General features: G+C 45.7%; 2 protein-coding genes across 4 annotated transcripts in view; one reads left to right on the plus strand and one right to left on the minus strand.

Moving 5' to 3' along the window:
• The window catches only part of gtpbp6 (GTP binding protein 6 (putative)), a 33,619-nt gene extending 30,874 nt beyond the window's left edge, over positions 1-2,745 (minus strand). The window contains exons 1-2 of the mRNA XM_072477273.1: positions 2,520-2,745; positions 1,502-2,032 (exon numbers count right to left, since the gene is read on the minus strand). Coding sequence (XP_072333374.1) covers positions 1,502-1,958 — 457 coding nt within the window. The 5' untranslated portion in view covers positions 1,959-2,032; positions 2,520-2,745. The remainder of the gene's footprint in view (positions 1-1,501; positions 2,033-2,519) is intronic.
• A 74-nt stretch (positions 2,746-2,819) lies between these two features.
• LOC140392062 (uncharacterized) lies at positions 2,820-23,622 on the plus strand. 3 transcript variants are annotated; one of them, XM_072477276.1, is made up of 8 exons: positions 2,820-2,945; positions 3,500-3,618; positions 4,603-4,663; positions 6,383-6,450; positions 6,796-6,898; positions 13,193-13,311; positions 14,247-14,395; positions 22,809-23,622. In XM_072477276.1, the coding sequence occupies exons 1-8, from the start codon at positions 2,882-2,884 to the stop codon at positions 22,912-22,914; spliced, it is 789 nt and encodes a 262-aa protein (XP_072333377.1). In that variant the 5' UTR covers positions 2,820-2,881; the 3' UTR covers positions 22,915-23,622. The 3 variants fall into 3 exon arrangements, with proteins under 3 accessions (XP_072333377.1, XP_072333376.1, XP_072333378.1); XM_072477275.1 differs by having other exon boundaries at positions 2,882-3,152; XM_072477277.1 differs by lacking the exons at positions 14,247-14,395; positions 22,809-23,622 and adding an exon at positions 11,046-11,138 and having other exon boundaries at positions 2,882-3,152.
• The last annotated feature ends 1,725 nt before the right edge of the window (positions 23,623-25,347 follow it).

A 25,347-nucleotide genomic window follows, 5' to 3' on the forward strand; every position in this document is an offset into this window, starting at 1 on the left:
CCTCCTCCACTCTCCTTTTATGGGAATGGCCCTCTCAGGCCCCGACTCTTGGCACTGCCACCCTGGCACCCTTGCACTGTCACCCTGGCACCAGGAAGTGCTCCAGCCAGCTCGACAGTGCCACCTGGACACCTTGGCAGTGGCAGGATAGCATTGCCAAGGTGCCAGCTGGGCAGTGCAACTGCACTAATTCTGACCACCCAGGGACCTCCGAAGGGACCTCCGAAGGGAACCCCCCACCCCACCCCCCCCCCCCCCCAAACCACCCACCGGGTGCCGATTCACCTGGTCCACATTCTTGTGGACCAGCACTGATCGGCACCTGGCTGCAGTCTCCCTGAGGAGGCCGGAGAATCAGGAGGCCGGAGAATCAGAGGAGGCCGGAGAATCAGAGGAGGCCGGTGTATCCCGGGTGAGTATGTCTTAAGGAGGTTTAAAACCTACCTCCGGGAGCGCAGTTTGGTCCCGCCCCTTCTGGACAGAGTTTTTAATTCTCGGGTGAATCCCACGAGGGGCTGGCTGCCGGGAAGCCCACGAGAGGGCTATCCCGAGATTCTTGGGCCGCATTGTGCTCTCGCCCGAGCGCAATATGGCCAGAGAATCGCACCTTATGATTCGTGGTTTTCTTCCGGATGCTCCGGTTTTCTCCCACTGCCCAAAGAAGTGCAGGTTAGGTGGATTGGCCATGCTAAATTGCCCTTAGTGTTCAAAAAGATTAGGTGGGGTTACTGGATAGGGTGGAGGTGAAGGCTTAATTGGGGTGCTCTTTCCAAGGGCTGATGCAGACTCGATGGGCTGAATGGTCCCCTTCTGCACTGTAAATTCTGATTCTATGAAAGGATGATATTTAAAGGTTAGAGGTCAGGCAGCAGAATTAACATTTCAGGGCAATGACCTGAGGAAAGCATTTAATGCTCATCCCTATTGCCAGTCAGGAAATGGTGGTGAGCTACCTGCTTAACAATGGCTTGCTAGGCTGTTTCAGAGGACAGTTAAAAGTCAGCCACATTTCAGAGAGTCTGGAGTCACATTTAAGTTAGATCAATAAATATGGCAGAACCTAACAGTTTATAATGACATTCTGTTAGTTAAATGGTCACTATCACTGATACTGTTTTTTCATTTTACATTTATTTAAAAGCATTTAAATCTCTAATTTTTAAGGTGAGAACTCATGTCACTATGTAATTAGTCCAGGTTTCTGGATTAAGTTGTCCACAAACATAGCCACTGTGTTACAGTTTCCATATAAAACTTAGTTTGCATTGATGTGGAGATGCCGGCATTGGACTGGGGTGGGTACACTAAGAAGTCTTACAACACCAGGTTAAAGCCCAACAGATTTGTTTTGAATCACTAGCTTTCGGAGCGCAGCTCCTTCATCAGGTGAGTCAACCTGATGAAGGAGCTGCGTTCCGAAAGCTAGTAATTAGAAACAAATCTGTTGGACTTTAACCTGGTGTTGTAAGACTTCTTAGTTTGCATTAGTTAACAAATTTACCTGTTGTAAGATATTGCTTCTTTCCTCCCCACTTTACATCAGGATGAACAATAAATACTCTATGACCACCTTCAGGAAGGGTCATGATTTGTTCTTGAAACAGCTCTTCAAATTCAGCATCTTCCAATTCGCATTCGTCATCTGTCGACGCCTCATCATCCTCCTCACTTTGCTTTCCACTTCTTGAGGGCTTTCTGCTGTTGGCACTTTTCCTGCCTTTTGAATGACACTTGCTTGTAACAAAACACCGAAAACCGTGGCAGGGCAAGTTTGCAGGATACTGATTTTTCCCTGAACCATAAGAAGCATTTCTGCTTTTCAGAGGCAGGAGTTTGGGGTGGAAACACAGGAGGTTTGCTGCCTGTGTGCCAACTGTGGATACGCATCTTTTCTGAAGCTGTAGCCTTTGCAGGGGGTGCAGCACAAATATCCTGGAGGCATTCCTCAGTAACCCCATGGCTGTGAACAGCAAGGCTGCCTATCAGCCAGGTCCAGCAGCTATCCGTTTTGATGACTTCAAAAGATCATGTGCTGGGGGGAGTCAGAAACACATTAATTTAACATTTCCCAGCTCAGCCTCACCCTCAGCTCATTGCCATGTTAACAGGGTAAAAAATATCAATGGGGACTAAAGGCAGCACAGTGGTTCGCACAGTTGCTTCACAGCTCTAGGGTCCCAGGTTCTATTCCCGGTTGGGTCACTGTTAGTGCGGAGTCTGCACGTTCTCCCCCGTATCTGCGTGGGTTTCCTCCGGGTGCTCCGGTTTCCTCCCACAGTCCAAAGATGTGCAGGTTAGGTGGATTGGCCGTGATAAATTGCCCTTAGTGTCCAAAAAGGTTAGGTGGGGCTATGGGGATAGGGTGGGGGCATGGTCTTAAATGGGGTGCTCTTTCCTAAGAGCCGGTGCAGACTCAATGGGCCAAATGGCCTTCTTATGGACTGTAAATTCTATGATTATGAAAACAGGCGCTAAATCCCCAGTAAACCACCACCCCCCCTCCAAAAAAAAACATCTACCTGAGCTTGCCAGGTGGCAGTTTCTCCTCAAATCCACACCCTCTTCGGTTACAATTTAACTCTGGTTCCCGTGCTTCAGGCTTCACCGGAGGCCGCGTTTGAGAAATTTAAAAAGTAAAGGTCCTGCACGAATTCTCTTCTCACTCATCCCTGTTTCCCCGGCGGACCGATTAGGCTGTGACACGCCTTCTTTGTGAAAACACAAAATAAAATCAGCAAAAGCACCGTCCCCCGGACGGTTTATTTCAAACCATTTGGTCAATGGCAGGGATTTTCCCGCCCCTGGTTAAAGTTGTGAGCGGCGCGGTGCGGGCCCGGTGCAGCAGGGACGCGGGTCCGGGTTCGCCGTTGTCCTGGTAACGATGGCAGCAGTGGGGAGGACGGAGCCGCTGCGGGAGCCCTGCACCTACCAGCGGCGCTTCCGAGGTACCACTGCCCTCCTCAGCGCCGCTGCCGCTCATCGCGGGGCCGGGGCGGGGGGGGGGGGAGACGCCCGATGTAATCATATCAACAAATGGGGCCTTTTATTTAATCTATCTTTTGCGGGATGCGGGCGCTGCCGGCTGGGCCCCGCATTTAGTGCCCATCCCCGATGGCCCCCGCGGAGGTGCCCACCGTGTTCAACGGTTGAAGGTAGCACTTAGCACTGTGGCTTCACAGCGCCAGGGTCCCAGGTTCGATTCCCCACTGGGTCACTGTCTGTGCGGAGTCTGCACGTTCTCCCCGTGTCTGCGTGGGTTTCCTCCGGGTGCACCGGGTGTTTGGCCATGATAAATTGCCCTTAGTGACCAAAAAGGTTCGGAGGGGTTATTGGGTTGCGGGGATAGGGTGGAAGTGAGGGCTTGAGTGGGTTAGTGCAGACACGATGGGCTGAGTGGCCTCCTTCTGCACTGTATGTTCTATGTTTTCTTTTGGTGTGTTTTACAGGTTAACGTTGCATTTTCATAGTATAACATGTGATTTGTTCCCTTTGTGTGCAGTGGATGTTAACATTAAGAAATCCCTTCAACCCATCCAACTGAGCAGTGAGCAGGTGGCTGTGGAAATCTGGTCTCTCTGCTTTCAGCTTGATCTCCTTATCCGGGCAGAGGTGCATCAAGTACGTAATCTTGTCAGTTCAACGTGGTGTGATCAATGACTGACCATAAATATATTAAGAAGTCTTACAACACCAGTTTAAAGTCCAACAGGTTTGTTTCGAATCACTAGCTTTTGGAGCGCAGCTCCTTCCTCAGGTGAGCAGTGCTCCGAAAGCGAATGATTCGAAATAAACCTGTTGGACTTTAACCTGGTGTTGTCAGACTTCTTATTGTGCTCACCCGAGTCCAACGCCAGCATCTCCACATCATAAATATATTAGCTACAAAACAAGTTGGTTAGAATTCTTTTAATTGTGACTTTAGCTGATACCTTTTAAAAATAAAAATTAGTTACTTTATGATTGTTCGAATTCTGTAGGAAATGCTCTTTTTATAGGAAGATTGAACAGTGATAATAATCAAATGCAAGCAATTGAAAATGCAATCCCAATATCTTTTATTGTCCACTGATAAATCCAAGAAATAGTTTAACAACTTAAAGAGTTAATGCCTCATGACAATATCCTCCCATAATCAAAGAATCATTGTAAGTTTGCAGCATAGAAACAGACCACTTAACTCATTGAGCCTGCCCCGGCGGAAAAATGAGCCACCCAGCCTAATCCCACTTCCTAGATTTGGTCGTTCACCCTGAAGCTTACTGCACTTGAGGTGTATATTCAGATGCCTTTTCAATGAGTTGAGGGTTTTTACCTCTAATACCCTTTCAGGCAGTGAGTTCCAGATCCTGAAAACCCTCTGGGTGAAAAAAGCCTTTCCTCGTCACTTCAACGATGCAGGAGCGGCAATTTATGTTCAAGATAGGATGCTGTGCATCTTGGAGGGGACCCTCTCTCTCACCTTGAACCACTTTACTTTATCCTGTGCCGCTTCATCTTCAGCTCTCTGATATAGTACAAAATTACTTGAGTGTTAACATTTTTCTATTCTGAATTAGCAAAGGTTTGTGCTATCATTTGACTAATAGAGATTATTGTTTCTAGTTGCAGGAACAGCTTAGGGAAGATAAAAGTCCGATAGAGTCAGAGTCTTTTCACATAAGAGGTAAGTACATTAGTTCTTTAGACAGCTCTTCAAGCCAAAATTAAATACTGTGGTGAATATAATAATAATTTACAGTTTTTGTTGTCTGTCACTGGTTCCCAAATTGAGATGTCTTTAAACTGTCCCAGCAGAAGGAGCATACGGTGGGTCGTCGCCACTGGCTGCTAGGAATAGACAAGGTGGTTAGGAAGGTTAGGTGATGTTTTGCAGGCAGCGGGAGGTGAGGGTAGGCAGAGGCTCCCCTGTGAAAATAAAGAGTAGGTAAAGATGGTGTTTTGTAGTTCTATTTTGCTGTTCTTTTCCTGTTCAATATCACATTTTTGTTATTCCACTTTGCTTTCCCAGGCGCCCTTTCGGTCTCCCAGCAGTCTACTTAACCTGGGAGGGTGGAAAACCTGCAACCTATAAATCCCCTTTGATTTCCAGATTAATGACACTTGGCTAAATTCTCCCCGCCACTTTGTAAATTGAGATAAATTTAACTTTGCTCACCTATTTACGTAGTTTAGTCAGTGATAGAGCTAATTGGACTTTTTATAATTCTCGAAAGATAATTTCTTGCATAATTTCTTGCATACAATCAAGATAAAATCCGGTTGTGATCTGTTGTGTATGTGTATGCATACTGTATAAACATTCCCGTACCAGCCTCCCCGAACAGGCGCCGGAATATGGTGACTAGGGGCTTTTCATAGTAACTTCATTTGAAGCCGACTTGTGACAATAAGTGATTTTCATTTCATTTCACTGTTGAAATATGAGTGTACTGACTGCACAGGGTATTAATACCGTTTGTTTTCTATAGTAAACTCAGTTAAGGAGGGAGAATAAATAATGACTGGGGTTTTCCACATGTATTACTCCAACTTGGTGTTCTCTAGCTTGTTATTTTCTTGCCAAGGGGGTGGTGGCGGGGGTAGTGGGCAAACACGAGCGGAAAACTGCGCTCAGTTCAATAGAAGTGGGTCACGTTACGGAGAATAAAATAAGGTAAACATAATTTGCATTAACCCGCAGTGCTCTTCTACCTTTCCTTGCAGTTAATAGTAATCGTATTGCATTGGCAGAGGTCTGGGTCCCAGGTTACATTTCTGCCATCTTCGATGAACATTGGAAACCTAACGGAAACAATACTTTTTTAAAACTTTAAAGTAAAAGTGAGGTGTGCTCAGTTAGCTGATCTCATCCAGGGAGCAAGGGTGATTAGTATCTTTCCGTTGATCTCAGTGTCCATGATAGAAGGAGGGAAAATTGGCGAGGATTTCCAAGCCTGATCCTTATCAAATGGACTTTGTTGGAACCATGTGAATGCGGACATAGACAGAGGCTTGTTCCATATTCTGACAACCTGCCGCATTCAAGCTCACGAGTAAATGATGACTGGTTGGTTGTTTGTTGTCCAAGGAATATATGTGAGGCTTCAGGGAAGGGGTAGGATTGTTAAGTTAGATGCAAATGTAGAATTCACAACGCAAATAGATTAACCATTATCTTATTGAATGGCGGAGCAGGCTCGAGTGGCCTACTCCTGCTCCTTTTTCGTATGTTCAAATGTACTAATAATAAACAATGGGGGCTAAATAAGCCCCAAAAGCTTAAGCATTTAACTTGGAAGCGATACTTTACATTTGAATACTTATCCAGGGTGTAGTAATGATATATTAGAATTCAACAACATGCTTGGGTTGTTTTTCAAATTGTTCTTTCATTTTCATACAGGTGTAGATTATGTTGAACGAATTAAACAATATCTGGAGCATCTGCCAGACCCTGTTCCACAGTTGGAGGTGATGTGCTTTATCATCTTTTGAGACTCTAATTCATTGTAGTGTGGTATGCTATATTGTTTCTATCGGGATATACATTGGTTGGTTGAAAAATATTTGCATTACAGTTCTTCAAGTTGCAGCTCTGATACACTGGTGATATTAATGGGAAGGTATGTGAAGCGATGTTGAGAAGTTTATCTGCAGTAAAGACGCTATTTGGAAAGAATTTATAGATACCACAGTTATAAAAAAATTGTACTCCTGGGTCATGACGCATTTTCTGAAGGGGTGTTATTGCTGTATCATTGCAAAATAGTCTCCTTTTCACAGCCCGTAAAGTACACTGTAAATTGTCTTTTACAGGACTATCTGGACTCTCAAGGATTGTCAACATTGTTTCCCCGTGTTGAAATATTTGTAATACACGGTAGGCCTGTTGACATGCTGGAACGGCCTCCTATGGATGGTAAGAATGCTTTCCCTGTCTTGATACATTTGTGGATGTTCTACAAGTAAATGATATTTGTACCAATGTATTGCTCTTAATAATTTTGGTTGTGGCTGTTTTTTTATTCTACAGAAGAACTGTAAAATCGCATCAAATAAATTAAGCACATTACTGAATAAAGGATAATGATTACATTTGAAGGTTTGGCAGTTAAAATGCAACAATAAGACAACAATACATTGGAAGATGGTGTAAACAAGCTATGATACGTGAGGGAATACATTTTGGCAGGAAGAATGAAAAGTGGCAATATAATTAAAGAGTAAAATTATAAAATGGGTGCAGCAACAGAGAGAGACCTGGATATATGTCACACTAAATCCTGGCCTTTTATAACTCTAGGTGTGGGGTCAAAAGCAAGGAAGGTGTGATGAACCATTATAAAACACTGGTTCAACCTCAATTGGCATACTGTGTCCAATTCTATGCACTACATGAAGTGGAAGTTTAAGAGAGGGCGCATGTGGATAGCCGAGATGCCAAGGTTGTTATCTTTCGAGAAGGAAAGATTGAGAAAAAATTTGATCAGAGGTGTTCCAAATCATGAGGGATCTGAACAGAGTATATGGAAAGAAACTGCTCCATTGGCAAAAGAGGCGAGAACCAGAGGATACAGGTGACTGGCAAAATAAATTTATTTTAACTCTGTGAGTGGTTAGGGTCTGGAATGTACTGCTTGAAAGACTGGTGGAGGCAGATTCAATCATGGCTTTCAAAAGGGAATTGGATAAGCAACCAAAGGCCAATAAATTTGATGGCCCTGGGGAAACGTCAGGAAAGTGAGACTCACTGAATTGCTCTTGCAGAGAACTGGCCAAATGGCCCCCTTCTGTGCTGTAGCGGTTCTGTGATTCTACGAGTACTCGTGTCAGGATCCCAGGGTATAATTTTTTTTTTTTTAAATGTATTCTCCTTTTTCACATATTTTCTCCCAAATTTACAGCCAACAATAATCAGTAACGAATGTAATGTCAATCCCCATATCAATAACAACGATCCCATCCTCCCACCAAACCCCCAAACATTAGCCCGCATGTTTACATAAACAAATGACAAAAAGGAATCAGGAATCACCCATGGTCACCATTAACACATACAGTCCCCCTCCCCCCCAACCCTCCCAGCCCCAACCCCCTAATGCTCGATGTGATCCAATTCTCAAACGTGCATAATGATTAACGCCCATGAATTGTAGAACCCTCCATTCTTCCCCTCAGTTCAAATTTGATCTTTTCAAGCGTTAAGAATTTCAGCAGGTCCCCCCGCCACGCCAGGGCACAGGGTGGAGAGGTTGATCTCCACCGTAACAGGATCCGCCTTCGGGCGATCAACGAAGCGAAGGCTACACCATCTGCCTCCGTGCCCGTTTCTAACCCCAGCTAGTCCGACACCCTGAATATGACCTCCCGAGGGCCCGGTCCAGTTTCACGTGCACCACTTTAGAGATTACCCTAAACACCTCTTTCCAGTGATCCTCCAGCTTTGGAAAGGATCAAAACATATGAACGTGGTTTGCGGGCCCTCCCCCGCAACGTTCACACACATCTTCTACCCCCTCAAAGAGCCGGCTCATCCTCGCCACCCCTATAAGATGCGCTCTATACACCACCTTCAGCTGTATCAGCCCCAACCTCGCACACAAAGGTGGAGGCATTCAGCCTCCGAAACACCTCACACCAGAACCCCTCCTCCATACGCTCTCCCAACTCTTCCTCCCACTTTGCCTTGATCCCTTCTCATCCAAAATAGCCCCGTAAACCACCAATACTACCCCCTTCTCCAGTCCTCCTGTTCCACAGCAATGTGGAAACCGGTTCTACTGGGAAGCACTTTATCTCCTTTCTGGCAAAGTCTCGAACCTGTATGTATCTAAGTATTTCTCCCTGCTCCAGCCCATACTTCGCTCCCAGCTCCTTCAATCCCGCAAAACGACCCCCAAGAAATAAATCTTTTAGTGTCCTAATTCCTTTCTCCTCCCATCTCTGAAAATTTCCATCTCACTTCCCTGGTTCCCCCGAATCGACATTTCCCTTGACCCTGCCCCCAACCCGAAGTGCTGTCAAAACTCCCAATGTATAATTTTTGTTAATGGGGTATGGTGGGAGGCGTATAATAATAACATTCGGCCGGCATTTAACTGCCAACCAATCAACTTGCATGAATGAATAGTTAAGACTTCTTTCCTTGTCTTTTTTGTGCCTTTAATTGATGCTCTGTATGAAGTATGCTGAGGGAGAGAAGATGGATCATAGCCAGATTGATGATCGGCCATAACCTGACCTGTTAACCACATTGGATAAAAGCAAATTACTGCGGATGCTGGAATCTGAAACAAAAGAGAAAATGCTGGAAAATCTCAGCAGGTCTGGCAGCATCTGTAGGGAGAGCAAAGAGCTAACGTTTTGAGTCCAATGACTCTTTTTCAAAGCTTTGGACTCGAAACGTTAGCTCTTTTCTCTCCCTGCAGATGCTGCCAGACCTGCTGAGATTTTCCAGCATTTTCTCTTTCATTTCTGTTAACCACATTTATTGCTCTAGTTCAGATTGCTTGCTTTCAGTTTATCTGGACAGGTTTGAGGAAGAGTGCAACTGTTCCTGACGGTTGTTGGCTTATGAGGACTATAACGAGATAAAGGAGAAAATAGGAAAATATTTTAAAAACAGCAAGGGGAAGCTAAGAGGGTTTATCAGGAAAATATATTTTTTAATTAAATGAAACAGTACAGTATTTACAAGTTAAAGCAGTTTCAGCTGTCTTTCTAATCCGAGCATTCACAAAATCAGTGTTGTCCAGAAGCAAAGATGAGGGAAATTGACTCCTGGAGTTTCCATGTTAAAATGAGTAGAGCAAAAGCAAAATATGTGGAAATCTGAAATAAGAAAAGAATACTCAACCGGTCAGGCAGCATCTGTTGAGCGAGAATAGAGCTAATCTTTAGGTCAATAACCGTTCATCTATTTTGTTCTGAAGGTTATTGACCTGAAATGTTAACTCTATGTTTCTCTCCACAGATCCTGACTGACCTGCCGAGTATTTCCAGCATTTTCTGTTTTTGATAGAGTTCTGGACATCTGAAACTGTAAAATGTGTTAGTATATTTTCAATTCTTCTTCATCTTTCTGCTACAGTGAGCTTAAAATCGTAATAACATTAGCTTCTCTGCAGCAGAGTAGGTTCAAGCTTCGCACAGAATCTTCAACAGCATTTTAATTTTAATTAATGGAGTTGAATGAAATGATATACAATGAAGATCAAAGTGTCCAGAAAAATCATAAACAAGTTCCTGTTATCTTTTTTTAAAATTTATTTACGGGATATGGGCGTCGCTGGTTAGGCCACATTTATTGCCCATCCCAGTTACCTTTCAGAAGGTGGTGGTGAGTTGCCTTCTTGAACTGCTGTAGTACACCCACTGTGCTGTTAGGAGGAAGTTCCAAGATTTTGCCCCAGCGACAGTGAAGGAACGGTGATATATTTCCAAGTAAGGGTGGTGAGTGACTTGGTGGGGAACCTCCAAGTGGTGGGGTTCCCAGGTATCTGCTGCTCTTGTCCTAGATGGTAGTGGCCTGAGGAACCTTGATGAGTTACTGCAGTGCATCTTGTAGATGGTCCACACGGCTGCCACTGTTCGTCGGTGGTGGAGGGTTTGAATGTTTCTGGAAGGAGGAGCCTATCTGATAGCCAGGAATACAAAGTGGTCATTTGCTACCTTTATTTATATCTTCTTTGAATGTTTACTTAACAAACAAACAAACAAAGATGGTGTTTTCTCTGGACTTAAAAATGCTAATGTGGTTACATCCGTATTTCATCAGACCCGAATACAACATTTGTGAATTCAGCTTCTTCACTATGATGGTGCCTATTTGAAAATGCCATGTCTGAGACTAATGAACTGTTGGGAAACATGACTGACAGTGTTGCTTTGACATTGGCTTTGAAATAAGTCTGCACAATCATGTAGAAACCTGGAGCTAGAAAATGTGATGCATCATTCACAAAAACCGTGGGGCAAGAAGTTCATTTTTTTTTTTGTTTTAGTTTAGGTGCTTTTTATATTTTATTAAATTATAGTGATTAAATTTTATTTTAATTTTTGTTTAGTGTTGAAACTCACCCTACAGTTTTCTATAGCTTTTACATCAAAGGTGGCATTTTGTTGCACGTAAGAAGAACTATTGAGGGTTTTGCATTCAGGTGAGTTAATAACTAATAGTAGCATATTTTTCTGATTTATTTTGTATAAACCTTTGTTGTCTTTTATTTTCGCTTTTTTTTAAACAATGGTTTGCTATTTTATATTTTGGGGAAGGACATGGGTTTGCACTCCTCGTTGCTCACACAATACATTCTCAGTCCCTATCGTGCTTCTATTGTATCTCACAATTAACTAAAGAAAAGCAATGGGTATTGCCTTGGATTGTTATTTTCCTCTTAACAACTGGTCAGGAAGCCTTTTAGCTGCAAGCCGTACCATGGGCAGCAGGCACAAGGAGACGAAAGAGAAAATGCTGGAAAATCTCCGCCAGGCACAAGGAGATCTCACTGTTGATAACCCTCTTTAACATAAAGGCACTGACTTTCAGAGTTGATGACACTAGAAGCTTCCATTTTCTTGAGGGGCTGCTGAGCTTTCAATAAGTCCCTACTGACACCCAAATATATGGAGTTGGATTCCTTCCTGGGTTCTAGAAGCAGCTTAACACCCTCCCAACAGTATTGATTTGGTGTGGTGACAGGAAAATACTGCCGCATGGAAGTTCCCTGTCTCTGGTTGTGCCTATAGGAAAATGTAAAGTGCTTTTACTGCACTGGTGGTGACCTGGGAAGAGTTTATTTACACATTTCATCAAGATAATGATGTGTAGCATGCAGTGTCTTAAAGAGCAAGGAAAATATGTTATTTATGTGTGTCAGAAAGCAAATCCAGCTACTGTGCATGCATGAATTGTGTTTTCTTAAGTACCTTGAATAAGTTTTTTTTCCAATGAAGGGGCAATTTAGCATGGCCAATCCACCTACCCTGCACAGAAGAATAAAAATCTTTATTAGTGTCACAAGCAGGCTTACATTAACACTGCAATGAAGTTACTGTGGAAATTCCCTGGTCGCCACATTACGGTGCCTGTTTGGGTACACTGAGGGAGAATTCAGAATGTCCAATTCACCTAACAAGCATGTCTTTTGGGACTTGTGGGAGGAAACCGGAGCACCTGGAGGAAACCCACGCAGACACGAGGGGAACGTGCAGACTCCGCACAGACAGTGACCCAAGTCGGGACTCAAACTTGGATCCCTGGTGCTGTGAAGCAACAGTGCTAACCACTGTGCTACCGTGCCCTCCTACCTTTGGATTGTGGAGTTGAGACCCACGCAGAGAATATGTTTCTTAAAATGAAGTTTATCTCAGATTATTGAATGACTGCCGTTATTATTTATATTTGTACATATGATACACAAAAACCTGGGCGGCATGGGGTGCAGTGGTTAGCACTGCTGCCTCACGGCACCGAGGACCCGGGTTTGATACCAGCCCCGGGTCACTGTCCGGGTGGAGTTTCCATATTGTCCCCGTGTCTGCGTGGGTCCCACCCTCATAACCCAAAAGATGTGCAGGGTAGATGGATTGGCCACGCTAAATTGTCCCTTAAGTGGAAAAATGATGAAAATACACAAAAACCCTGTGAGGGTGAAAACATTGATCTCCATGAAGATGACTTGAATCATTGAGTGAAATGTTCTTACATTCTTAAATTGTGTGATGAATCTATGAATTCCTCAGTGAAGTGCTGTGATTTTTGTATGGTTGATTCAATAATATTACCCAGTTTTGTGTTGCATTATAAATTGAGTAATTTTGTGTTGTGTACATGGGTTATAAAATGTAACTGCTGGATAATCTATTATGAATAGCTAATTAATTACATGGAATTGTTCTATCAATATTTGTAGGTCAGTAACACATTTACTGTTCTATATGTGCTAATTGTAATATATTTATGAGCCCTTATTTCCTGATTAAATTCAGAGGAAGTTTTTTTTTAACCATGCTCTAAAAGATTCATTATACATGGATTACACTCTATGAGTTCTTCATGATCAGTAGTTTTGCACATAGCTTTACCTATTCTATTGATCTTCCCTACTTTGCCAATAGACGCCTTTCCCGTCAAGGAAACCATACTGTATTGCGCCAGTTAAGCTGTTGAGGGCAGAAGTCTAATGTTGTTTTGTCTGTGCTTTCAATGCAGATTATTTTTCTCACATTGGGAAACTAAATCAGCTCCTGGTTTTAAGCCAACAGTTGGAAGATGATGTGCAGCACCTGGGAAGCCACAAGTACATAGCACATCAGCTTTCAGTATTGTATGTAAGTATCATCTTGATTAACCTCGGGGCACATTGTAAAAATTATTATTGTAATCCTTTGTCCGTTATGGTGATGTATCATCAGGCATTTTTATCATACCCTTATTCCCTTTCCAATTTTTGTTGACTGTTAAAGCTCAGTGTGTGTATAATGTAGTCCGAACCAGTTGTATTAATCCTGTAATTTATTCCGAGGCACCTTTTAACATCTTTCAATTCTTTTTGTTTTTAAAAATATTCCAAGTTAAAACGCAAAAGTAATGGAACACAAAATAGGTGTTAGAGCTCATACATTTGAAAGAATTGAGTGCATATAAAAATATTGGTCAATTGAGCAACATCACTAGATGTGACATAGAAAATCCTGAGCAAATAAGCACAATTGAAAAAGAGGTATTTATTTTAAAAAACTCCTGTGTTCTTCTTGGCTAACTGATGTTTGCAACATGACACATTGATAAAACGTCACTTAACTTTGTTGAACATGTTAGGAACATAGCTCTGTAGGCCATTTAGCCACTAGAGTATTCAATTACATCTGACTAGTCAGTGCTCCAAATTCATTGACCCGCCTTTTGTTCCGCAAAATCTTGCAGAATCTGGGAATCTTACAGAACAAAAATTGATCAATCTCGGTTTTGAAAATCCCTGACTTTGTGTAACCAGTGGCAACCCCAGTGTAAACCTTCTGGTTTTACTGGAAAGTGACCTTTATGAATCCAACAAATTTAATTTGGAATTGCTACCAGTTTTGCAAGATACTTTGAAAACCAGCAATGCAAAAAACTCCTTCCCAACATAGAAGCAGAGACCTGGAATCAAATTCAGGATACTCAGTTCTGCACAGTTTAATACTACACCGAGTGGTGGCAGTGTCTACGAGGCAATTGAAAGAGAGCTGTTTTTCATTAAAGTATCTGTATTTTCTCCTTGCAGAAAGTTCTAAATTACTTCAGTGGGTCTTCTGTTAGTTTGGACATCTTAAAAAAAGACATTGAAGCTAATTTTAAAGCTTTAAAATCTGGACTGGCAGTTGGTGAGGGGACTGAGCAGGAGCCTCTGCTACCGTTCCATTACGTAAACTGGTGAGTAGGACTGGCAGGAACCAAGGGCTTGGACAGAAGATGAGATCATGTTTGTTTATGATGCATTCTGTAATGGTATACGGTGGAAATCACTGAACAGTTTTAAACTATGTCTGTTGAGGAGTACCATTAAATCGATTAATCCTTGCACCATTTTTTGTTTTGTAAAGTGGCATTTTAAAGCAAATCATTAAAGAGAATGCTTTACATGATCATCATACATCCGCATTTTGTGAATTCGAGCAACTATATGTGAGAAGAAATCTTCTTTCACACGAGTAGTTCAGTTCTGGAATGCACTGCCTGGAGGTGTGGTGGAGGCAGGTTCAATCAAGGCATTCAGAGGGTATAAGATGATTACTTATCATTTAGATGATTAGAAACAATGTGCAGGGTTACGGGAAAAAGGCGGGGAAATAGCACAAAGTCATGATATTCGTTCGGAGAGCTGGGAAAACACGATGGGCTAAATGACCTTCTGCGCCATAACAATTCTGTGATTTAAATATTAAACATTCCCCTCCATGCTAATCTAATCTAGTTTCATCATTTCAGACCGAAACGGGTTTTGATCCCAGTAGATCTTCTGATTCTCCTTACTTGCCTCTTTTCTCAACACTGACTTGTGGAAAGGGTGGGGCCAGTGGGCTAAGTAGGCGCTCTTTCAGAGGATCGGTGCAGAATGGCCTCCTTCTGCACTGTAGAGATTCTATGAAACTGTCTATTCTTTTGAAACTAGTGATCCAGAGGCCCAGGCTAATGCTGTGGGGACATGAGCTCAAATTAATAAAAATCTGGAATTGAAAGCCAGTCTCAGTCATGGTGACCATGAAAGTATCACCAATTGTTGTAAAAACCCATCTGGTTCACTAATATCCTTCAGGGAAGGATACCTGCCATCCTTACCTGGTCCAGCTACATATGCCTCCGGATCCACTGTAATGTTGTTGGCTCTTTTTAAAAAATATATATTTTTATTCTCCTTTTTCACATTTTCATCCTAATTTACACCTGACAACAAACAATCACTGGTAACAAATATAATGCCAATCCCCTGGCCAACAATCCCTTCCTCCCAACAACCCTCAACATTTAAAATACAATGTTTAAAAACTCCAATAGATAGCCACGCAAGGGCACGGTGGAGAAATTGACCTCCACCCCACAGGACTGACCTCACCTTTGTGAGGTGCGCCCTGTACACCACCTTCAGCTGTATCACATGAAGTTGAAGCATTCACCCTCCGGAGCACCTCACACCACAACCCCTCTTCCATGCCCTCTCCCAACTCTTCCTCCCACTTTGTCTTAATCTCCTCCAGCAGTGCCTTCTCTTCTCCCAGAATCACCCCATAAATCGCCGACACCACCCCCTTCTCCATTCCCCCTGTCGTCAGCGCCGGCCTCCTCCAAGTGTGGGGGCCGGCGCCACCGGAAAGCTCTGTATCGCCTTCTTATGAAATCTCGGACTTGCATATACCTAAACATTTCCCCCTGCCCCAACCCCTATTTCCCCCCAGCTCCTCCAGTCCCGCAAACTGGCCCCGCAGAAACAAATCCTTCAATGCCCTGACTCCCTTCTCCTCTGAAAATTAACATCCCACTTCCCTGGCTCAAATCTATGATTCCCTCGAATCGGCATTTGAAATGAAATGAAATGAAATGAAAATCGCTTATTGTCACAAGTAGGCTTCAAATGAAGTTACTGTGAAAAGCCCCTAATCGCCACATTCCGGCGCCTGTTCGGGGAGGCTGGTATGGCCTGCTTTCAAAGCCAGCGATTTAGCCCTGTGAACCCCGTCCCCAGCCTAAAGTGCTGATGCAACTGCCTCTGGATTTTCTTTTTTTTTTAACAAACAATTTTATTGAGGCCCCCCCCCACCCCCGCTGACGTTCACTCTCCCGCGAAGAAGTCGATGAATGGTTGCCACCTTCGGGCGAACCCCAGTACAGATCCCCCCAAGGCTAACTTAATTTTTTCCATACCCAGAAAACTCGACATGTCCGAAAGCCATAGTTCGGTCTTCGGGGGTTTTGAGTCCCTCCATGCCAGCAGTATTCACCGTCGGGCTATTAGGGAAGCAAAGGCCAGAACATCTGTCTCTTTCTCCCCCTGGACTCCCGGGTCTTCCGAAACCCCAAAAATTGCCACCCCTGGACTCATCACCACCCTTGTTGTCAGCACCCGGGACATGACCCCCGCAAATCCCTCCCAGTACCCCCTAAGCTTAGGACATGCCCAAAACATGTGAACATGGTTCGCTGGTCCTCCCGCGCATCTAGCTCACTTGTCCTCTACCCCAAAGAATTTGCTCATCCGAGCTACCGTCATGCGGGCCCGGTGAACGACCTTAAATTGAATCAGGCCGAGCCTGGCACATGTTGCGGTTGAGTTTACCCTACTCCGGGCTTCCGCCCACAGCCTGTCCTCCATCTCCCTTTCCCATTTGAGTTTCAGTTCCTCGGTCTGGGATTCTTCCCCCTTCATGAGCACCTTGTAGATATCCGAGACTCTACCCTCTCCTCCTTCTCCTCTAGAGACTATTCTGTCCTGGAACCCTATTGGCGGGAGGCGTGGGAAGGATGGGACCTATCTGCGTACAAAGTCCCGCATCTGTAAGTACCTAAAGTAATTTCCCTTTACCAGCCCAAATTTCTCCTCCAAGCCCCTCAAACTCTCAAAGCTCCCCTCCAGGAACATATCACCCACCCTCCTCACCCCCGCCCGCCCCCATGTTCGAAACCCTCCATCCATGTTCCCGGGGGCGAATCGATGGTTATCACCCAGACAGACGCACCCCCCCCCCCCCACATGCTTCCTCCACTGGCCCCATATCTGCAGGGCCGCCCCCACTACCGGGCTGGTGGAGTACCTGGCCGACGACAGTGGTAGGGGAGCCGTGACCAGGGCTGCCAAACTGGTGCCCCTGCACGAAGCCGCCTCCACTCGCTCTCAGATAGACCCCTTACCCACCATCTACTTCCTTATCATGGCTATGTTAGCCGCCCAGTAGTAGTTGATCAGACTCGGCAATGCCAGTCCCCCTCGCTGCGGCTCCTTTCAAGCATCGCCTTCACCCGCGGGGATTTTCCCGCCCAGACAAAGCTCATGATGATTTTGCCAGTCCTTTTGAAGAAGAACCGTGGGATAAAGATCGGGAGGCACTGGAAGATGAACAGAAATCTAGGGAGGATTGTCATCTTTACGTTTGCACCCTCCCCGCCAATGACAGCGGGAGTGCATCCCATCTCCGAAACTCCCTCTTTATTTGTTCCACCACCCTAGTCAAATTTAACTTATGCAACCTACCCCAGTCTCGTGCCACCTGTATCCCCAATTACCGGAAACTTTCTTCCACCAGCCTAAATGGCAGCTCCTTCAGTCTATTCTCCTGGCCCATTGCCTGCACCACAAACATCTCATTCTTGGCCAAATTTAATTTGTACCCTGAAAACCGGCCGAACTTCCTCAATGTTTCCAGTATATTTTCCATCCCGGCCAGTGGGTCCGACACATACAGGAGCAGGTCGTCCGCATAGAGAGAGACCCTATGTTCCACCCCCCCCCCCCCCCTAGTCATTCCCTTCCACCCCTTTGCAGCTCTCAATGCCATCGCCAACGGCTCTATGGCGAACGCGAACAGCAACGGGGAGAGTGGGCACCCCTGCCTGGTCCGTGGTGTAGTCTGAAATAATCTGACATTATCCTGTTCGTCCTAACGCTAGCTTTTGGGGCCTGGTACAATAGTCTGACCCAATTAACCAGTCCCTCCCCGAACCCAAACCGTCCAAGCACCTCCCACAAATAGCCCCACTCCACCCGGTCGAAGGCCTTCTCAGCGTCCATTGCTACCACTACCTCCACCTCCTTGCCCGTCGGGGGCATCATGATCACATTAAGCAATCTTCTTAAGTTAGCTGTCAGCTGCCTGCCTTTCACAAACCCTGTTTGATCGTCCCCAATCACCTCCGGTACGCAGTCCTCAATTCTAATTGCCAGGACCTTGGACAGGAGCTTGGCATCCACATTGATCAGGGAGATTGGCCTGTTTGACCCGCAGGATTCCGGGTCCTTGTCCTGCTTCAGTATCAGCGAGATGGTGGCTTGCGACATCGTCGGTGGCAGGGTCCCTCTGTTCCTTGCCTCATTAAAAACCCTTGTTAGGACCGGTCCCACTATCTCCGAGAACTTCTTGTAAAACTCTACTGGGTATCCATCCGGTCCCGGGGCTTTACCCGACTGCATGGCCTTTAGGCCCCCCAATACCTTCTCCGCTCTAATCGGGGCCCCCAGCCCGTCCACTAGTCCCCTGCCTACTTTTGGGAAGGTTAGTCCATCCAGGAACCTTTTCATCTCCTCCGGCTCTTCCGGGGATTCTGAAGTGTACAGCTTACTATAGAAGTCCCGAAATACCCTATTCAGTCCTGCCGGATCCTCCACTCTGCTCCCCTCCCCATCAGCTACTCTACTTATTTACCTGGCCGCCTCCCCCTTCCTGAGTTGCTGCGCTAGCAATCTGCTGGCCTTCTCCCCATGCTCATACACCACTCCCCTCGCCTTCCTAAGTTGTTCCACGGCCCTACTCGTGGATAGCACCCGCAGTTCTGCCTGCAATCTCTGTCTCTCCCTGAGTAGGTCCTCCCCCGGGGACCCTGCATGCTCCTCGTCTAGCCGGTGAATTTCCCTAACCAACCTGTCCATTTCTGCTCTGTCCGCCCTGACCCTGTGAGCCCGAATTGAGATCAGCTCCCCCCTCACTTCTGCCTTCAGCGCCTCCCACAGGGTCGCTGCTGAAACCTACCCCGTATCGTTCACCTGCAAGTAATTTTGCATACACTTCCGAAGTCTCTCACATATCCCCTCCTCCGACAACAGTCCTACGTCTAACCTCCATTGCGGGCGTTGGTAATTCGCACCCCCCCGACCTGCAGGTCCACCCAGTGCGGGGCATGGTCCGAGATAGTGATTGCCGAGTATTCTGTATTCTTTACCTCCCCTACACAGTCCCTGCTCCCGATTTAAAAAAAAAAAAAATCAATCCTAGAATATACTTTATGAACATATCTGCAGGGCCGCCCCCACTACCGGGAATAAAACGAGTAGCCCCTTCCCGTCGGCTGCATGTGCTCCATGAACCCTTTCAGCTCCCTTGACATTGTTGGGAGTCTGCCTGCTCTCTCTCTCTCTCTTCCCCACCCCCCCCCCCCCCCAGTCCGGGATCTTCCCCAGCACTCTTTTGATAAAGTCAACGTTGTCCCAGTTCGGCGCATATATGTTCGCCAGCACCAATCTTCTTCCCTCCAGCTTGCCCCTTACCATGAGGAATCTGCCCCTGCCGTTTGTGACTACGCCCTCCGCCACAAATTGAACCCGCTTATTGATCATAATTACTACCCCCCCTGGACTTAGAATCCAAGTCCAAGTGGAAGACCTGGCTGACCCAGCCCTTCCTTAGCCTAGTCTGGACAGACACTTTCAGATGTGTCTCCTGCAACATAATTACGTCCGCCTTTAGAGCCCACAAATGCACGAACACACGTGCCCTTTTAACTGGCCCATTTAGTCCCCTGACATTCCAGGTGATCAGCCTGGTTGGGGGGCACAATCCCCGGTCAGCCATAACCTTTCTTGGGCCCGCCCCCGGCCCACGCTGCGCCATTCCTGGCTCGCCTCTTGGCTGCTTACACCCCCGACCTCTTTTCCATTACCTACTTCAGATCCCCCCCACGTCAGCAAAATAACTCCGCCCCCCCCCCCAAGCAACATCCCCCGATAACCCCACCCCTGCCATTCACTGGCTGTATTCTCCCCCCCGCCCCCACCCCCCACCTGACTCCCTTGACTAGCCAATCTGCTAGCCCGGTGGCTCATCGCTCCGGCGCCCCCTTGTCTCACTCCCATTGTTTCCCCGACCTCCTCCCCACTCCCCAGCACACCATCCCCCACTCCGACCCACTGGAGCAGTCTCACTAAGATGGGAAATATCAAACAAGATGTAAACAAATAGCACCGCGAGGCTGCTCCAGGTACAATACAATTCCAGCTGTGTACACAGAAAAGTGTTAACCCTCATCCCTTTCTGAGCACCAAAATATATATATATATACACAACACCACAATAACCCAGTACCCGTACATCCCCCATCCGAAATAAACATAAAAACCATAGACATAAATGAAACAAAAGCCCCCAACCAACATCTTTAATCCCCATTGCTGACCGGCCACCCTTTTGTTACAATACAGGCTCCAGCGCACTCAGAGCCCAACAAAAGGTACCCACCACACCAGAAGAAAAAAAAGGAGAGAAAAAATAAACCAACAAAAAAAAAGAAAAAGACCATTCGAGAGGGGGGGGGGGGGGGGGGGTTACCCTCCCCCACATCCCACACAGGCAAAAACTGCCCACAAAAAATATACCACAAGGCACCTTTAAAGCAGTAAACAGTCGATCAGCAGTCCAGGCACAGTAAGCGTCCCTTCAAACAGTAATTCACGGACCCTAGCTTGCGTCCGTGGGTCCTTTTTTCGAGACCAGCCCCTGATCCCTCACAAAGTCCATTGCTTCTTCGGGCTCGGAGAAGTAGTGGTGTTGGCCCTGATGCGTAACCCAAAGACGGGCCGGGAAGAGCAGACCAAACTTCACGTGCTTTTTGAACAATACCTCCTTAACTCGTTTAAAGGCTGCTCGCCGCCTGGCCACCTCCTGGTTTAGGTCCTGGTAAATGTGAAGGACACTGTTATTCCACGTGCTGCACTTAGCGCTCTTTGCCCACTGCAGCACCCGCTCCTTCTCCACAAACCTGTGGTACCTAACCACCATCGGACGGGGGGGACTCCCCGGACGCATCTGTCTCGCCTGTACTCTGTGTGCCCCCTCCAGCTCCGGCGGTCGCGGACAGGCTTCAGCCCCCATCAGCTGCATCAACAGGTCCGCCACGAACGCTGGGGCATCAGCTCCCTCCGCCCCCTCCGGGAGGCCGATGATCCTCAGATTTTGTCTACGGGCTCTATTTTCCAGCTCCTCTACTCTGTCCAGCAGTCTTCTCTGTCTCTCCTTCAACCCGTCGACTTCTAGCGCAGCAATCATCTGCGCGTCTGCCTGCTCCTCCACCGCCTCCCCCAGCTCCTTAACTTTTTCATCCTGGGCATCCAGTCTCTGGTTCAGCTGATCCACTGCCTTCTGAAGTGGGTCCAAGTTACCCCGCTTCAACGATTCAAAACTGCTCTTTATCACCTGCAGCATGTTTTCCAGCGCCTGCTGGATCGCCGGGTCCGAGGTCCGCAGGTCCGCCATCTTTGCTCCCGGGTCAGCTTCCCCTGCACCTTGCCTTTGTCCCTTCCTTCTCTGTTTGTGCTGCTTTCTGTTCTCCCGCAGTTCCATGCAGCTCTGCTCGCTCCTTAGCCCCCGTGGCCGTCCTTTCACAGCCCCGCAAAACCAGGGAACCAGGTCCTCAAATCCCGCCGGAGTGAGAGCCTCCGAATGTGCGGCTCACTCACTCATTGCCGCCACCGGAAGTTCCTGCCTCTGGATTTTCAACGTCACTACTACCACCAGAATGTTGTTGTCTCTTACTGCCCTCTGAAATTGCCTAGCAAGTTAATCAGTTCAAGGGCAATTAGGGATAGCACCGTTCACATCCCATGGCCATGGAGTTAGATGACTTATTAGATGGCCTGTATCTAACTGGCTGGATATGAACTTTGGAAAGAGACATATGCTTCTTGAACTAAATCAACGGCTTGCCATTTTTTGGCCCTGCGTTCAGTCAATACCAAGTCTTTTCTACTCTGGTTTGAGCACTAGCGATTGGAATCTAGCATGAGGAATTAATCCCTACAGAGATGACTAGCAGCCAGCTGGAAATGAATCCATGGAATTCTTCAGCCAAATTATCAGCCCGATCTACCAAAGCAGCTTCAGACCAATTGGAAAAGGCCCTCCTGGGCAAGAAATGTTTTTGAATTTATTAGTGAAATGTCTGAAGTAATCTTGCCAAACAGCTACTCTCAGTAAGTTCCAAGTCGATATGAAAAGTGAATTACTGCTGATAACGAGGTGTAACGGTTGGAGTTACCGTCAGCCTGCTCATTCCAAGGTGAAGAGGCCTGATCCATTTTGAGGTCTGAGGTCTCGTTTAAATGCCCCTGTGGCTCATCGCTACCCAAGTGGGCATCCAGTAATTGGCCAATGGTGATCATTCATCATTGAGACTGATCAGCTGGCATGTTCCAACTTCATAGGCATCACAACCGTGACTTGCACCCAGTCCCAGTTCAGGACGCTTGAGGCTACTTTAGCTAATATGAAGCATAAGATGAGGGAGAAGAATTATTAATAAGGAAATAATTCTTTCAAAATGTTTTAGTTAATTTTAAATAATCTTTGTTCCAAACTTATTTTTCTTTTAGGATACTCTGTCTTACTCGCAGTATCACTACAATTGTGTCTACCCTTCCTGAAGAACTTACAGAAGAAATGTCTTTGGCCATGTCTTTTGCAATGAATCTGAGATGATGCTCATGTGCGCAAGCACACTTTAGGATCCTAGCGAACTGAAGTAATATATTTAATACTGCACTGAACATCAATCTGAAATGATTCAATAGTTAGTCGTGCACTTTTAAAAAATTAACTTAATATTGCTCTCTTTTCTTCCCTCTTCTGAATGTGCTGGCTCGAACTGGGTTAGGTGCCTCTATGTTACCTTTCTCAAATATGTATTCTTTGCGAGTGAGTATAGTTATTGAATGTTGCCAGTTTATAATGACAGGGGGAGATGTGGGGTTGGGTGGTCATGAGCTTGATTCTGCCCTCACACATGCGCATGGGCACACACCAGCGCCTTGAGACATTTTGCTATGTTGTAGGTGCTACATAAATGCAAATTGTTTATTGGTATTTCTGTTAACAGGAGTCACTGGATGGCAGTCAGGAGCAGGGATCCTGGTTGCTTTCCCTCCTGCCACTCCCTAGCCCAACAATCCGGAGATCACCTTTAGCACCCCTTTTGGTACTCTGCTGAGATTAACTAATTCAGGGATCTAACCTGGGACTTTGTCGTTTTGTAGGGCTCAGTCCCACAGTGCACTTAACCATCTGAGACATCAGAGGAAAGTTTCAAACATCATTATCTAGTTACACAATGTAGTGAGTTTTGAACCAGCTATTTGTAGACCAAATGAACAAGCCAGGTACTGATTTAAAATAAATGAAGTAAAATTATGTTTTTAATGCCCAAATTTTCCTTCGTTTGACATTTACACTCTCTTCTCCATCTATGCTTCTCTTTATTATTCCAGTTTTGATGGTCTCATTCACATATGGGATGATGGACATGTAGGTTGCCCATTCCTCTCGTTTTTCTGGGACATGTTACCATGGTTGGAGATATGCTCCCTGAAAAACAAGATGTAGAGAAAACACAACTAGTTTTTAATCTCTTGGATGTAATGCTCAGCTTGGGATCATCCCACGGAGTGTCCACAAAAGACCTGATAAAAGTTAATAAAAAGGCAAAATACATACTGCTGATTTGAAAATCTGAAATAAGAACATAAAATGCTGGAAATACTCAACAGGTCAGGCAGCATCTGTGGGGAGAAACAGAATTAACGGGCTGGACTTTTGAGGAGTCAGGGAGATTCTGTGGACCTTTACAAATGGTGGTCAGATCCTGATCCCATTCTTGAGATTTCACCACGGCATAAGTGTGCATATTGGCTCAGATTGTGACCCCACACCCGTATTCCCCACCTGGCTGCCTCCATTGCAGTGATTGACATGTCCTAGTGTTTTAAAAATAAATTTAGAGTGCCCAATTATTTTTTTTCCAATTAAGGGGCAATTTAGCGTGGCCAATCTATCTACCCTGCACATCTTTCGGTTGTGCGGGTGAGACCCAAGCAGGCACAGGGAGAATGTGCAAACTCCACGTGGACAGTGACCTGAGGCTGGGATCGAACCCGGGTCCTCGGCACCGTGAGGCAGCAGTGCTAACCACTGCGCCACCATGCCACCCAAGGCATGTCCTAGTTGTCCTCAATTTTCACGGAGTCGGACCAGCTTTTCAAAGAATCCTAGTTCATGGCACCACAGAACTGCATGAGGGAACCTTTTGAAAGATAAGATCAACAGATTATCCCCATGCCAAGGAATGCCCATATTCACCCCCTATGGCCCCTCATGCCCTCCAGAATAAGGTATGTCACTTTGTCCATTTATCCACTACAGACTTTATTGAACTAATGAACCATCTAATGTAAAAACAGCTTTTTGAAACAATTAAGCACCAGGGAAAAAGTTTTTGATTGACAGCTCTTGCTCTCTGATCTAAGATGTTAATTTCACTATTAATTTACGTAAGATAGAGGTTTCAAATGTTTGCGGGTTCTGCTATTGATACTTAAAATGTCTGGATCTTTTATTGGGCTCTCATTGAAAGGGAGTTTTTTTTTAAGTAAGTGGAAAGTTAGCATTGAATGTTTTTTTTTAAAGCTGACATTGGGGCATGAGGGACCATAGGGGTTGTGGGGGGAATAGTTTGGCATGGAGGTCATAAGGGCCCATAGGAGTTTGCACTGCTGGGTATGGATGGTGCATGGGGAGTGTGTGGGGAGTTGAAGCAGTTGTGATTAAGGGCTGGAGGGCCTTTCTGTTTCAATTATAACTGGAATGAAGTCCCACGGCACCGAAACGGGCCTTTAAAACAGCCCACCTCCGCACCCTAAAGCCCCTGTGGCTGCCTCCAAACTTGTTTAGCAGGTTGGCAAGTCTGACTGCAGCCCGGGTTGAGATGGACTTTTATCAGAACACGGATAAAATTTACACGTGCTTTGTGAGGATTTTAGCATTAATCAGTGACTGAACCCTTTTGCAGAGTAATGTGAAAACTCAGCAAGCAATCACTGGAGAACAAATCTTTTCTGTTGCAATTACTGCAACCCAAAA

This window comes from Scyliorhinus torazame, chromosome 15 (assembly GCF_047496885.1).
Source record: "Scyliorhinus torazame isolate Kashiwa2021f chromosome 15, sScyTor2.1, whole genome shotgun sequence".
In the NCBI taxonomy this organism is placed as follows: domain Eukaryota; kingdom Metazoa; phylum Chordata; class Chondrichthyes; order Carcharhiniformes; family Scyliorhinidae; genus Scyliorhinus; species Scyliorhinus torazame.

What these genes read in the sequence shown, in the direction of transcription:
- LOC140392062 (XM_072477275.1), top strand. Translation starts at nt 2,882, where the DNA reads ATGGCAGCAGTGGGGAGGACGGAGCCGCTGCGGGAGCCCTGCACCTAC. An exon ending in ACCCTGTTCCACAGTTGGAG is followed by an intron (nt 6,451 to 6,795) that starts GTGATGTGCTTT and finishes TGTCTTTTACAG; the next exon opens with GACTATCTGGACTCTCAAGG. An exon ending in ATCAGCTTTCAGTATTGTAT is followed by an intron (nt 13,312 to 14,246) that starts GTAAGTATCATC and finishes TTCTCCTTGCAG; the next exon opens with AAAGTTCTAAATTACTTCAG.